A 15,000-nucleotide genomic window follows, 5' to 3' on the forward strand; every position below is an offset into this window, starting at 1 on the left:
TGTGTGCAATACATTACTCATATGACCTTCATGCGCGCACTCTCTCTCTCTCTCTCTCTCTCTCTCTCTCTCTCTCTCTCTCTCTCCACACCTGTGTATGTGTTTGAGTTTTGTGCACATGAGTGCACTTCAATAAACAGCACTCAAAAGTAAATATATGTTTTAGAACGTGGACAGTAGTATATATACAGTATATATATATATATATATATATATATATATATATATATATATATACATATATATGTATATATATAGTATACATACACTGGAAAACACTAAATAATAACACTTCAGTTTCACTATTTATATTGTTGATTTTAGCTCCCTAAAGTTAAAAAAACAAAATTATGCTGGACGTTTACCTCAGAAGTCAATATCTTTTACCATTAACCCCTTTAAAGTCGCAAGTCATTAAGATACCGCTTAGTGACCATGAGATGATTATACATACATACATACACACACACACACACACACACACATATATATATATATATATATATATATATATATGTATATATATATATATATATATATATATATATATATATATATATATCTCTGAGACTTTTTCCCCTTTTGAAGGGAGTGGCGCTGGAAGGTTGTGTCTCTAGGAATGAGATTGCTAGCCCCTCAGATAAAGCTGAGTCGAGTGGAGTGAGGCAGGCGGGATCGAACAGCGATACTTGCAAATGAAAGCTCAGTGTCCTACATCCGAGGTACACTATGCTTTAATTTTTGTATGCAAATGAATAACATCGCTACCCTAGTACAATTCAACTTGTGTTTTAATATTTTACTTACATTTATATTTGCTTATTTACTAGGTTGTTGATTTATCTGTATTTATAATAAATGATCTCTTTCTGTATTTCCCATTACCTTCCGTTTCTTCTTCCGAATGAACACCATAATCTTTGGAAGCTTGAATTTCAAGTCAATGGCCCCTGTGGGCTTGTTCCGTATGAACAGGGTTCATCTGAATAATAATAATAATAATAATAATAATAATAATAATAATAATAATAATAATAATAATAATAATAATAATAATAATAATAATAATAATAATAATAATAATAATATACAAGCTATTACCCCTAGAAGCACTAAAAGAGTAATAGAAATAAGAATATCCAAAACAGAAGCATTGATTGTTTCTATCTTCCACCGTCTTCGTTGGTGGGTCAGGGTGCAGAGGGCCACACCATGTCTCCTTGACCCTTACATGCCCTTGCTGCACCCTACGAAAAGGGTCCGTGATCTCCTAAGGCCTGTTCACTCTAACCCTCCCCACTTATCTTCAGGATATTCTCTGACGTCATGCAGACAATTCTTATATTTAACCTGTCTTGGAAAGGAATGATATTTCTGACCCTAAAGGCGATTTATTGCCTTTATTCTGTTATTTGTTTCCATTATTCTTTGGTATTCATCACAAATATGTGTATTTTTTACTCTATAATTTCGACATCATTTGATACTGGCAGATCAACCAAAAATCTAGATTGTATTCTTTAAGGCAGAACAAACGAAAATATAGATTGTATTCTTTAAGCAGATCAACCAAAAATATAGATTGTATTCTTTAAGGCAGGACAACCAAAAATATAGATTGTATTCTTTAAGCAGATCAACCAAAAATATAGATTGTATTCTTTAAGGCAGGACAACCAAAAATATAGATTGTATTCTTTAAGCAGATCAACCAAAAATATAGACTGTATTATTTAAGGCAGAACAATAAAAAATCTAGATTGTATTCTTTAAGGCAGATCCACCAAATATCTTGATTTTATTCTTTAAGGCAGAACAACCGAAAATATAGATTGTATTTTTTAAGCAGATCAACCAAAAATATAGATTGTATTCTTTAAGACAGAACAATAAAAAATCTAGATTGTATTCTTTAAGGCAGATCCACCAAATATCTTGATTTTATTTTTTAAGGCAGATCAGCCAAAAATCTAGATTGTATTCTTAAAGGCACAACAACCAAAAATCTAGACTGTATTTTTTAAGGCAGATCAACCAAAAATCTGGATTGTACTCTTAAAGGCACAACAACCAAAAATCTAGACTGATTGTATTTTTTAAGGCAGATTCTTGAAGGCAGATCAACCAAAAATCTAGATTGTATTCTTAAAGGCAGAACAACCAAAAACCTAGACTGTATTTTTAAAGGCACAACAACCAAAAATCTAGACTGTATTCTTGAAGGCAGATCAACCAAAAATCTGGATTGTATTCTTAAAGGCAGAACAACCAAAAATCTAGACTGTATTCTTTAAGGCAGATCAACCAAAAATCTAGATTGTATTCTTAAAGGCAGAACAACCAAAAACCTAGACTGTATTTTTAAAGGCAGAACAACCAAAAATCTAGACTGTATTCTTTAAGGCAGAACAACCAAAAATCTAGATTGTATTCTTAAAGGCACAACAACCAAAAAAAAAATCTAGATTGTATTCTTTAAGGCAGATCAACCAAAAAAATCTGGATTGTATTCTTAAAGGCACAACAACCAAAAATCTAGAATGTATTCTTTGAAGGCAGATCAACCAAAATCTAGTTGTATTCTTAAAGGCAGAACAACCAAAAATCTAGAATGTATTCTTAAAGGCAGAACAACCAAAAATCTAGATTGTATTCTTAAAGGCAGAACAACCAAAAACCTAGACTGTATTCTTAAAGGCAGAACAACCAAAAATCTAGACTGTATTCTTTAAGGCAGATCAACCAAAAATCTAGATTGTATTCTTTAAGGCAGATCAACCAAAAATCTAGATTGTATTCTTAAAGGCAGAACAACCAAAAATCTAGAATGTATTCTTAAAGGCAGAACAACCAAAAATCTAGATTGTATTCTTAAAGGCAGAACAACCAAAAATCTAGAATGTATTCTTAAAGGCAGAACAACCAAAAATCTAGATTGTATTCTTAAAGGGAGAACAACCAAAAAACTAGATTGTATTCTTAAAGGCAGAACAACCAAAAATCTAGATTGTATTCTTAAAGGCGGAACAACCAAAAATCTAGAATGTATTCTTAAAGGCAGAACAACCAAAAATCTAGAGCGTATTCTTTAAGCTAGAATCAAAATTCAAAATTACAGTCATTAGGTTTATTATTGCAAATCCTCAAACGAAATTATGAACGAATATGCTTTGAATTTTTCTCTTTCGGTGATGACTCATCGACCTGTTAAAGTAGTGGAAACCACTGTGATTTATTCCACCTCTACTGTAATTATAAAAGATGCCTGGATTTGATGCCATTTTCTTCTTTGGAAGAGAGTGAAGTCTCGATCAAAATACAGGCTAGGAGGTCCTCCATTATATATATAATATCTATACTTCTATCAATCTCGCTTTCTTATTCTGCAGGCGTATTAGTGTTCTCTCTCATATTTCAGGTAGCTATAATGTCCCCTCTCTCTCTCTCTCTCTCTCTCTCTCTCTCTCTCTCTCTCTCTCTCTCTCTCCTTCTTCGATTGCAATTCATGTCTGTCTGTCTATTTGTCTCTATCAATCAGTCTCCAAGTATGTAGGTGCTCATTTCTTTCTCTCTCTCACCACCACTTCGATGATCATGTTCTCTCTCTCTCTCTCTCTCTCTCTCTCTCTCTCTCATTTTTCCTTTTTCTCAGCTACTTGCTCTATATCTCTCTCCTCCCATCCCCTCTCTCCTTCGATTGTTGCAATTCGTGTCCGTGTGTCTCCATCAATCAAACTCTTCAAATATGTAGGTACTCTTTCTTTTCTCTCTCACTACCATTTCCATGATCGTGTTTCTCTCTCTCTCTCTCTCTCTCTCTCTCTCTCTCTCTCTCTCTCTCTCTCTCTCTCTCTCTCTCTCCATTCAGAATTGGACTACCTATAATTCATGTATGTCTGTCTCTCTCTCTCCACAAATCGAACTCTTCAAATATGTATGTACTCATGTCTTTCTCTCTCTCACCACCATTTCCAAGATCATGTTCTCTCTCTCTCTCTCTCTCTCTCTCTCTCTCTCTCTCTCTCTCTCTCTCTCTCTCTCTCTCTCTCTCATTCAGAAGTGGACTACCTGTAATGTGCAGATCATCGCTTTCACGAACTCGTCCGCCTTGACCGCCAGCCAGATAAAAGCTCTTTGCGCAGATCCGCTGGTCACTACACCAGGACCAGGGAGAGGGCGGGGAGGTGGGGGTAGGCGGGGCGGCGGTAGTTGTTGCTCACCCATTTTTGCACAACGTCCATTTTGATCTCAAGGAAAAGGTCACGAGAGCAGTGACCTTGTTTCCCGCTTCTGTTTCGACATCGGGTTTCCTCATTGAGAACTGCCCGGTAAAAAGACGAGGGATTTTATCGATAAAGTTCCGTTCAGTTTTAAAAGGGAGGCCCTTTGGAGCAAGAAGTGCTGTTTCCTTAGCGTTCTGATTTATTTTCCTGCATGTTCGCTTCGTTCGTGTCTTATATTTACTGGTTTATTGTTCTGTTATGTTCTTCACTATTTCATATACGACCGTTCTGTTCCCTTGTCTCGCCATATGCACACGCTGATAATTACATCTGTTGATTTATCTGTGTTTCTCGTAATTGATTTTCATTAGCTGGTGTGTGTGTGTGTGTGTGTGTGTGTCTGTGACCCGTATCATACACAGACATTCTATTCAGAGGAAGCTTATTTCGCGAACTAATGGGTTTTTAAACATGTTGAGCATGACTGCGCATTTAGAGTGATGATGATTCTAATAATTAACATGATTCTGTTGTCTCTGACTGCTAATCATGTCCTACTTTTCATCTCTCCCGTTTTCTTCTCTGTGCTTCACGTCACTTTCCTCGTCCTTTTATTTTTTTCCATATTCTTCCAGTACCAGGTACAAGGATGCGACTACTGTGATATTCAGTTAGGCTTCGAGAAGTATGGAACAGGTTAAGAAAGAAATAGCTAAAACCATAAGGAAGCAGTTTAAAAGGAACATGTGTTGAAGGAGAGATTAAACATTCCAATCAAAGAAGTTTGGAAAAATCATAATTCGAAAACATCAATTAATTAACAATTCGATAAATGAAGAAAGCTAAGATACAAATAAATATATACATAAATAAAGAATAACAATTCCAAATAAATTCTAAGGATGAAATTCAGATGAAAAAACAAGCTGTCAAAACTGTTTTATCCCTGTTGACGAGTCACTTCACTATGACCACCAGTGCACAAGTGTGGAAAGTAACCTAGATCCTATAATATATGAAACATATCGTATGGTATTTCAACTCCATAAATTGTTCTCGAAAATACAGTTAACTTCCGTTCTCATGCTGGGCGAAATTCATGCACACACAAAAATAGGCAGAGGTAATGAGGGGGTAGTATTTTATTTAGTTTTGCAATGTTATTGCGAAGGAAATATGATCATGAAGAAGATTATAGTAATCAGGGAAGCATTATAAGAGTTAATGGGTTAAGCAGGAATAATGTTCACATGTTCCGTTACCATCTCTCCATCTCTCTCTCTCTCTCTCTCTAACAAAGAATAAAGAATGGTAAATGATGTTCACTTCAGTACAGGGAACAAAGGCTGACCAGAATTCTCTCTCTCTCTCTCTCTCTCTCTCTCTCTCTCTCTCTCTCTCTCTCTCTCTCTATCGATTTTTCTGTGTATCTTGCCAAGAACAAAGAAAGTCTCCCTTTGCAATACTACTTACGGAGATTTGCTCTCTCTCTCTCTCTCTCTCTCTCTCTCTCTCTCTCTCTCTCTCTCTCTCTCTCTCCGCAAAAACTGTCCTCGTTCTGAATCATGAACAAAAAAACAATCAGGTCGCCGGGGACTGTCCTTAGGAAGCTGGTGGATCTAACAATTTAATTATTCTCCTCTTACTGAGAATCTCCTCTCTTTAGAATCTCGCCATCTTTAGCGGTGTTATTCATCATCACTTACTGAAAATATCCACATATCTGAATATTCATATTGACAATCTCATCACGTTTGAAAATTCTTACTAAGAATCTTATCATCATTTTGCCGTTACCTTGAATCTCATACTGAAAATACCTAGAATCTCACACAAATATCCAAAAAAAATTCATATTGAGAATCTCAAGTTTGAAAATTCTCATTAAGAATCTTATCATCATTTTGGCGTTATCTAGAATCTACTGTAATACTGAAAATATCCACGCATCTAAAAATTCATATTGTGAATCTCATCACGTTTGAAAATTCTTACTAAGAATCTTGTCATCATTTTATAGTTATCTAGAATCTCATGCTGAAAATATCCATGCATCTAAAATATTCATATTGAGATACTCATCACGTGTAAAAATTCTTACTAAGACTCTCATCATCATTTTAGATCTCATATTGAGAATCTCCTCACATCTAGAACTTGAATTAAGAATCTCCTCGTTTAAATTCTTGCGATCGTGGCCATAGAATGATGGTGACCCAACCGTTGTGAGTCACTTCTCGTTGATGAGATAGCAAATGAGATTGCGAGGTTTTATCTCGTATATGAGGGGTTCGTAAATGCATTTAATTTTGAGGAGAATATTTGTTTATTATTATTTTGTTTAATAATAAGCCGTTTCCCTGTCAGAGGGTGGCTCCATGGTAACGAGATGATGTTGGTCGTTGTTAATTTCACACTTCAACTGCTGAATTGAGGATGAATATCTTGTGCATAAGAATTCCACATTCTTAGATTCCTCGTGTACTTACTCAGAAATCACATCAGCAGCGCGTCGAACCATCCCACCCGCAGTGCACAATTCACTTCTAGCATTTTTGTTGTTATTACTGTCATTGAATTCGTATATAATAATAATAATAATAATAATAATAATAATAATAATAATAATAATAATAATAATATCGCTATTACCACACTCGGCATTTTAATGATTATTCAATTATATCATTATTACCATTGGTATTATATACAAAAACAATATAAAAAATGTTTTGGAATTCTCTTCTAGCCTCTTTTTTTCCCTCTTCTAATACCTTTCTTCCTGTAAGAGGCTAAATGGTCTTATGCTTCCTGTTATATTCTGGCCTGGGCTACAAAAGAGGCATTAGGTTGCCTGTTGTATTAATATTTGCTTTTGTCAATAATTCTTCGTCGTCATTATTATAATCGTTATGTTTTAGTTGGTTGGCCATTTTTCTGAGGTCTACGTCAGCACCCTTAATCCCTGTAATATCTTACTATACTTATTATTGCTATTCTTGATCTATTGGGAGCAAAAGCATTCGCAGACTCACATCATCTATCAATTACAGCCATAAATAAATCTAATCACATCCTCAACGTCTATAATTTAATGCTGGAAGCAACCCGCTACCCCTTTTACTGACGTCATTCTCGTGACGTCATGAAAAGAAGAAAAGGCTATTTTTGTCTTTCCTCGTCCCGCGGAAAAAGGCATTTTTGTCTTTCCTTTTCATAATACTTCGCGTCTGAGCAGTGGACGATGGAAACTTGGAGAAATCCGGGAGAAGTAACTAACTAACGGTGTATCCAAACGTGACTCTCTCTCTCTCTCTCTCTCTCTCTCTCTCTCTCTCTCTCTCTCTGGTTCATCTTGAATGCAAGAGTTAAAAGGTGAACGTGATTCCGTCATATTCATCTACAAATAAACATTACCTGTTATAAAATCGTGAAAAATTAGTACATCTCTGACCCAGAGTTCTCTCTCTCTCTCTCTCTCTCTCTCTCTCTCTCTCTCTCTGTTCATCTTGAATGCAAGAGTTAAAAGGTGAACGCGATTCCATCATATTCATCTACAAATAAACATTACTGTTATAAAATAGTGAAAAATCAGTACATCTCTGACCCAGAGTTCTCAATTCTCTCTCTCTCTCTCTCTCTCTCTCTCTCTCTCTCTCTCTCTCTCTCTCTCTCTCTCTGTGTGTGTGTGTTCATCTTGAATGCAAGAGTTGGAAGATGAACGTGATTCCGTCATATTCATCTACAAATAAACATTGCTGTTTTAAAATCGTGAAAAATCATTACATCTCTGACCCAGAGTTCTCAACTCTCTCTCTCTCTCTCTCTCTCTCTCTCTCTCTCTCTGTTCATCTTGAATGCAAGAGTTAGAAGATGAACGTGACAGACAGGCGTATTATTCATTTGTAAATAACATTACTGTTATAAAATCGTGAAAAACAGTACATCTCTGACCCAGAAATCTACGTCATTCAACACGAAATATTATGAAATGAAGACGAAAGTGACTGATATAATCATGAACTCGTGACGTCCCGCTTATAGCCAAGAACGGGGGATTCGTAATATTATCGCTACTTGTTCAGATACATTCGGTCACGTATTCGTGATGAGATAAACGGATCGCAACCGAGTAGACCCGAGTTCTTTCACGAAGAGGGGAAGAAGCGGTGTGGGAGAATACCGTTAAGATTCAGTACGTCTATGTTGACCTAATTATTATTATTATTATTATTATTATTATTATTATTATTATTATTATTATTATTATTATTATTATTATTATTATTATTATTCTGAAGATGAACCCTAATCATAAGGAACAAGGTTTCTGAATAGACCTCTATGCATAAGGCCCAAGCGAGGAATTGGGTACATGACTGTTGGTCGACTGTTGTGAAGGATGAATTACTGCCCCCCCAAAAAAAAAAAAAAAAAACAGGAATTCTTTGCTTTCGAAAACCAGGAAGACTTGAAATGATGAACGTGGAGTCGCCAACTTACTGCAGCAAGTTTTTTTTTTTATTAAAAACACGTTATTAATTTATAAATGTATTGCATTTTTCCTAATTCTGTGCTTTCTAAAACACTGAGAAGACAAGGATCCAAAGAGCAAGCAATCAACTTTAATTACTAAATTGAACCCGTAATTTCTGAGATGAATGTTCAACCTAGTAATTTATTTTGTGCTTCGTAATTTACTGCGTGTACTTTGAGTTCCAGAAGAGTGTCATTCCCGTTGTAATGATAACAGTCAATGGTAACATCACTAAAGTGAGAACAAAAAAATTTATTTACTTTTACTTTAGTAATAGTAGTGTTGGCCGCATGCCAAAGCCCTCAAACTAAGGCAACGAAATGCTTTCAATCAAAGGCAACGGAAAGATATTTTTTATGTTTTAGTTTCCTGTAAAAGAAAACTACTGTGCCGGCTTTGTCTGTCCGTCCGCACTTTATTCTGTCCGCACTTCTGTCTGTCCGCCCTCAGATCTTAAAAACTACTGAGGCTAGAGGGCTGCAAACTGGTATGTTGATCATCCACCCTCCATTCATCAAACATAGTAAATTGCAGCCCTCTAGCCTCAGTAGTCTTTATTTTATTTAAGATAAAAAGTTAGCCATAATCGTGAATGAAGTCTGAAGCTTAATAAAGACAGTTAGAAAGCAGAGAGAGAGAGAGAGAGAGAGAGAGAGAGAGAGAGAGAGAGAGAGAGAGAGAGAGAGAGAGACTCAATTATGGAACACTTACGATGCAACAAACACCTTGAGAAATGAACGCATCACATTTTAAAATACAAAAATAATCACATCAAAATGTTAAATATAAATTAGCGAGAGAGGGAGAAAACAACAGATAACAAGTGATTCATAAGAAAGGCCGCGAAAAACAAACACCACTAAAATTCAAACAAAAGGTAGGAAGAGGAGAGAAAAAAAGGGAGGAAAAATCCACTCAACAAAACATCTCAATTAATTATGAAAATGTTTTAAAAACCTCCGCCGAAGGACGCCGCCCTCCCAGCCATCCTTCAACTACCGGAAAATATTCATGGCGGAATTTGCATTCGACAATGGAATGGTTTTCTCGTGTGGCGAGTTCTCAGCCGTGCAATTACCGCGTCTCTATGCCATTGCCACTTTTGTACGTGCAATGTTTTACATTCTTTTGCCCCAGTGAATAGGATATTTTATACACACACACACACGCGCACACACATTTATATATATATATATATATATATATATATATATATATATATATATATATATATATATATATATATATATATATATATATATATATATATATAAATAGATATATATATATATATATATATATATATATATATATATATATCTACTGATCTATACATATATATGTATATATAGACAGAGACATAGTCTGATATATATATATATATATATATATATATATATATATATATATATATATATATATATATATATATATATATATATATATATATATATATATATATAAACATGTATATAAATATGTATATAATATGTATATAAATATATGATTAGATGTATATAAATAAATAAATAAATAAATATATATATATATATATATAATATATATATATATATATATATATATATATATATATATATATATATATTTTATATTCTCATTGTTTCATTGCAGAGACCTTTCGCTGCACCAAGACAGCACTTTCAGTCTAAAAATAGAGCATATGAACACTTAAAAAAAACTAACAATGCTAAAACCAATTCACAAAAGGGGCCACGTTTAGACAAGAACTTAACCTCGTCCTAAAATCAAATAAGAACTTGAAGGTAAAAATCGCGTATTTCCAAGAGACAAAAGACCTTCTCAAGTGCACCAGAGCACTAAAAACTGGAGATAAGAACTCGCCAAATTTCTCACTGTATATCACTGGGGTCCTTCTGAAAGTGGGCGGGGCTCAGAGATCTACTCCGGCTACGTTCACTTCCTGTACCAGTACCAGTTTTGTTTCCGATCACTTTTTTTCCCCCCTTATCCATTCACTCTTTTCTTATCCTTTGGCATTTACCTGCGCTTCCTCGATAGATTTGTTGCCTAGTTCATTAGATCCTTATGATAATGATCATTATAATGGCGAAGAGATCTACAATGGTATAGATGTAAATACATATATATAATAGAAATATACATATAAACGAGAGACTATATATAGAACCTATATATAGATTTGTGTGTGTATATATGTATATATATATATATATATATATATATATATATATATATATATATATAGATATACATATATAATATATATATATATATATATATATATATAATATATATATTTCTAGTATATATTTACATTTACATCACTGTGGATTTCTTCACCGCTGAAGTGACCCACCATATTATGAGATTTTTGTGGATAACCATAATAGTAACAGTAGTAATTTACCCCTAAAATATCCCCATTTTATTGGTAACATCTTGAGGAAATTATCATTCATCATAATCCCACCGTCAGAATATATTAATCATTTAGAACCATCAGCAGTAGTTTTACTATAATCACAGCAACAGCACATCCCGGAAAGTATCCATGAGATCCATGTATCCAGAGAGAGAGAGAGAGAGAGAGAGAGAGAGAGAGAGAGAGAGAGAGAGAGATCAACGAGGCGAATACCACGGCTGAACACAAGCAATTACCCCCACTCGATAATCGGAGTACCTCAGGCAAGCACACACGCAATATGTGACTGCGCACCCAAAGGCTAGCATTATTGGAGGCATCTGCTCCTCCATGCTAGAGCATCGATGGAGGCATGCAATCACCGGTGCTAGCGTTACTAGCAGCGTCTTATCGTGAATGCTATGTGATAATAGGAGCATCTGCTCTCGATAGCACCCGGTGAAAGAGCCCACCAGCGCGCACACACGTTCCCAGCAGGACCCAGTTGGTTGGTCCTGGTTCCCAGCTACTAAAAGCCACGCCCTGAGTCTGGATGGAGTCCTATACTTTGTCATAACGGCGCAAGGCGTTTTCACTTCATATGGAAAGAGAAAGCTCTATAAAGGTCAACAAAACAACTGTAGAAGAAACTTCAACAACACCAATTACAGTTGAAGGGATTCAACAAGAAGTGCAAAAACAACAACAGCAGAGGACACTTGCTAAAGCAACAACAACAACGCAAGAAACTGTAACATAGAGAGGAAAGTATTTGTAGTTGACAAAACAACAAAAATCAGATTAACAACAACAGAAGCTTCCTCAGTAACAGCAAGATGTTACAAAAAATTTCAAAAGCATAAAGCACAACAAAATCAGAAGCAGCAACTATAACTTTCATCGCAGCTTCGACTCCACCAACAGCAGCAGCGGCAGCAATGAAAGCAACTGCAGCAACACAATCACTCTGTAGCTGCGAGAGCAACAAGATGCCAAAAAACAACAAAGACAAGAACAGGAGAACAACAGTAAGGCACACCACTAGTAAAAACCAGGCGAAAACTCGCCTCGTTCTGAAAGCAACGGCTCAAGAGGAGCAGTCAAACTGATAACATCTGGATCATCGGAAAAAGACTAAATTGAGAAAAAAGAATTTGTTCATAAAGAAAAGATCAAATAAAGACAGAGAGAGAAAGGAAACTGAAGATCGAGGTAAAGGGAACTAGAAAGAATAGAAAGAAATCCGGAGGAAAAATTTGGCCTCAAATGGAATGGAGAACGACACAAGAGTGAGTGTGACTGGGATAAGACTAAGAGTGAGAGAGTGAAAAATGGGTGAGAGAGATTAGCAGAAATGAGCGAACGAAGTAAGAGTGGGTGTGTTAAGGAAGTTAATTCGGAGAGTGAAAGTGTCTAAAACGAAAGTGATAACGATTAAAGTAGACGCAGGATTTCAGGAGAGTGAAAGAGATAAGTGGAGAAGTGAGAATGAATGAAATTAACAGAGAAAGTTTTACTAATTATGAAAATTACCGAAACAGGAACGAAGCGAACTGACAGACGACTGAAAATAACCAAAAAGAAATGACAATGACAAAAGTGCGAAAGTAGAAGAGCGAATGTGGACCAGATGAGAGTGAGAGTGAGCGAATGAGAATCAATGCAAGTAAATCGAGAGTGAGAGTAACTAAAATGAGAGTGACAGCGTCTTTGGGGAGAAAGCTGCGCGTGCATGATCGCAAGTTGATTATTGTTTGCTGAAGTGCAGAGAAGAAGAAGAAGAAGAAGAAGAAGAAGAAGAAGACGGGGCGACCTTTTCCCTTTCCTGCACAGATGGAAGTCGATAAAGCAACGAAAACAGTGATGCCAATAACTGCTGAACGTACATGCATGTGTAATGCAGTTGTTACAAAGGATTACAGAAAAACTGAACATAAAATGATGTTATGTTTATATCTGTGCAAAATGTGTAATTTCAAATACTTACATATTCACAGTCAAGAAATACATACATACACACACACACATATATATGTGTGTGTGTGTCTGTGTAAGTGCGTGACTGTGAATGTGTAAATGTTGAAACAACGCACATTTTACAATTATATAAAGCAGAAAATTTGTCGTGAAAACAGACACTTTTCATATGTCATAATCGGTTATAACTTATAAGGAAAACCATCCCATCAGTTGAAAACAAAAAATAAAGAAAAAAAAGAGAAAGAGCCTGATTTCCTTTCCACAGCAAGAACAAAAGCAGGAGAAGAAGAAGAAGAAGAAGAAATCGGTGACTCGAACCTTAAGCAGACCTCTTGGCAGGTCAACCGTGACTGGGATGTTCCGAGTCGTGATAGAGACGGACAAAAGGCGAGATCGAGACTTCGAGATCGAGACCACGAGCTCGAGAACCCAGTTCGAGTCTTGGTGGGCCCTGGGGGACGCGATCGAAAAACGGGAATTTGGGAGAAAGGTCCCGAAGATTAAGTGGAAAGTCAAGCAACGCGACTAAATGGCAAGGATTCGTAAGGCCAGGTGGTGAGGTCACACTAAAAGGGGAAGGTTGCCAGTTGGTGCCTTTTATGACCCGGATTTTGCCCTTCGGACAGGTTTTTGATGAGGAGCGGGTGAGTGCAGGTTCGTGTGTGTGTGTGTGTGTGTCTGTGTGTGGAGAAAGAGAAGGAATTAGGTCACACTGCTCGCTCATGGCCTTCCACTTGTCATGCTGAAGATTACGGCAGTTTTGTTTGTTCGAGAAGTGGCGTAGGAACGCACGAACATGTACTGGACAAGAACAGGACTCAAAATATATATATATATATATATATATATATATATATATATATATATATATATATATATATATATATATATATATATATATATATATATACACACATATATATACACATATATATATATATATATATATATATATATATATATATATATATATATATATATATATCGTATCGCACTTCTCAGTTATATACAGAATTATCCACAGCAACATACTTGATTAGAAAAATGAAATACTAATCAATGTTATTACTGTGATTCCTCTGTACATAATGCAAATATATACTGTATATCTAATTCTGAAGATATAAATTTTTTTACTGTCAATTTATCAATGGAAATGTGATGACTTTCTTCATTTCTACGCTATGTTAGCTTAATTGAAGCTATCTCAAAATAAAAACTAGAAAACACTTGGAAAGCATATACCTCAGCCTATACCGAAGAAAAATGACAGGAAAAACATTAAGCGCTGGATTCCTCTGAACGTCGAGTCAAATCTACCTTAGCTCGTAGTCCACCTATCTCAAAAACTTTAACGAAAAACCGTCCTTAGTGCTTCGAGATATGTACGAACAATCAAGCACAAAGAAACACTTAGGAGGACTTCAAACAAAGAGCACAGATAGAAAAAATAATACACGACCTGTTCATGCATCACGTACTTTTGATACCGGAACAAATACCCAAGAAATATAAACAATAAAAACAACAACAGCAAGGCCACAAGCCCATAAATCGCCGAGTGAGAAAGAATGAAATCGTTAGACAGGAAAAAATAATACACAACCTGTTCTTGTATCACATACCTTTGACGCCAGAACAAATACCCAAGGAAGAACAACAATAACAACAGCAACAACAACAAGGCCACAAGCACATAAACTGCCGACTGGAAAAGAACACAATCGTTTTACAGAGCATCATCTCAGCATAATGGACGTAACTGTCAATCTGCATCATCAGAGACTCGAGCATCGAGGCGGAAGGGATTCGTGAAAGTGACTTTTGTGGGATCACGGGGTCTCCACGCCCGAGAC

The 15,000-nt window shown here is 35.7% G+C and overlaps 2 protein-coding genes across 9 annotated transcripts in view; one reads left to right on the forward strand and one right to left on the reverse strand.

Moving 5' to 3' along the window:
* LOC136850112 (uncharacterized) overlaps nt 1–15,000 on the reverse strand; it is a 174,335-nt gene that overhangs the window by 102,544 nt on the left and 56,791 nt on the right. The gene's annotated exons all lie outside the window — the stretch shown is intronic.
* Nucleotides 12,103–15,000, forward strand: part of LOC136849475 (protein FAM133-like) — a 40,599-nt gene continuing 37,701 nt past the window's right edge. Inside the window, exons 1-3 of the mRNA XM_067122823.1 lie at nt 12,103–12,192; nt 13,410–13,634; nt 13,771–13,788. Coding sequence (XP_066978924.1) covers nt 12,103–12,192; nt 13,410–13,634; nt 13,771–13,788 — 333 coding nt within the window. The remainder of the gene's footprint in view (nt 12,193–13,409; nt 13,635–13,770; nt 13,789–15,000) is intronic.

This window comes from Macrobrachium rosenbergii, chromosome 21 (genome assembly GCF_040412425.1).
Source record: "Macrobrachium rosenbergii isolate ZJJX-2024 chromosome 21, ASM4041242v1, whole genome shotgun sequence".
Lineage (NCBI taxonomy): Eukaryota > Metazoa > Arthropoda > Malacostraca > Decapoda > Palaemonidae > Macrobrachium > Macrobrachium rosenbergii.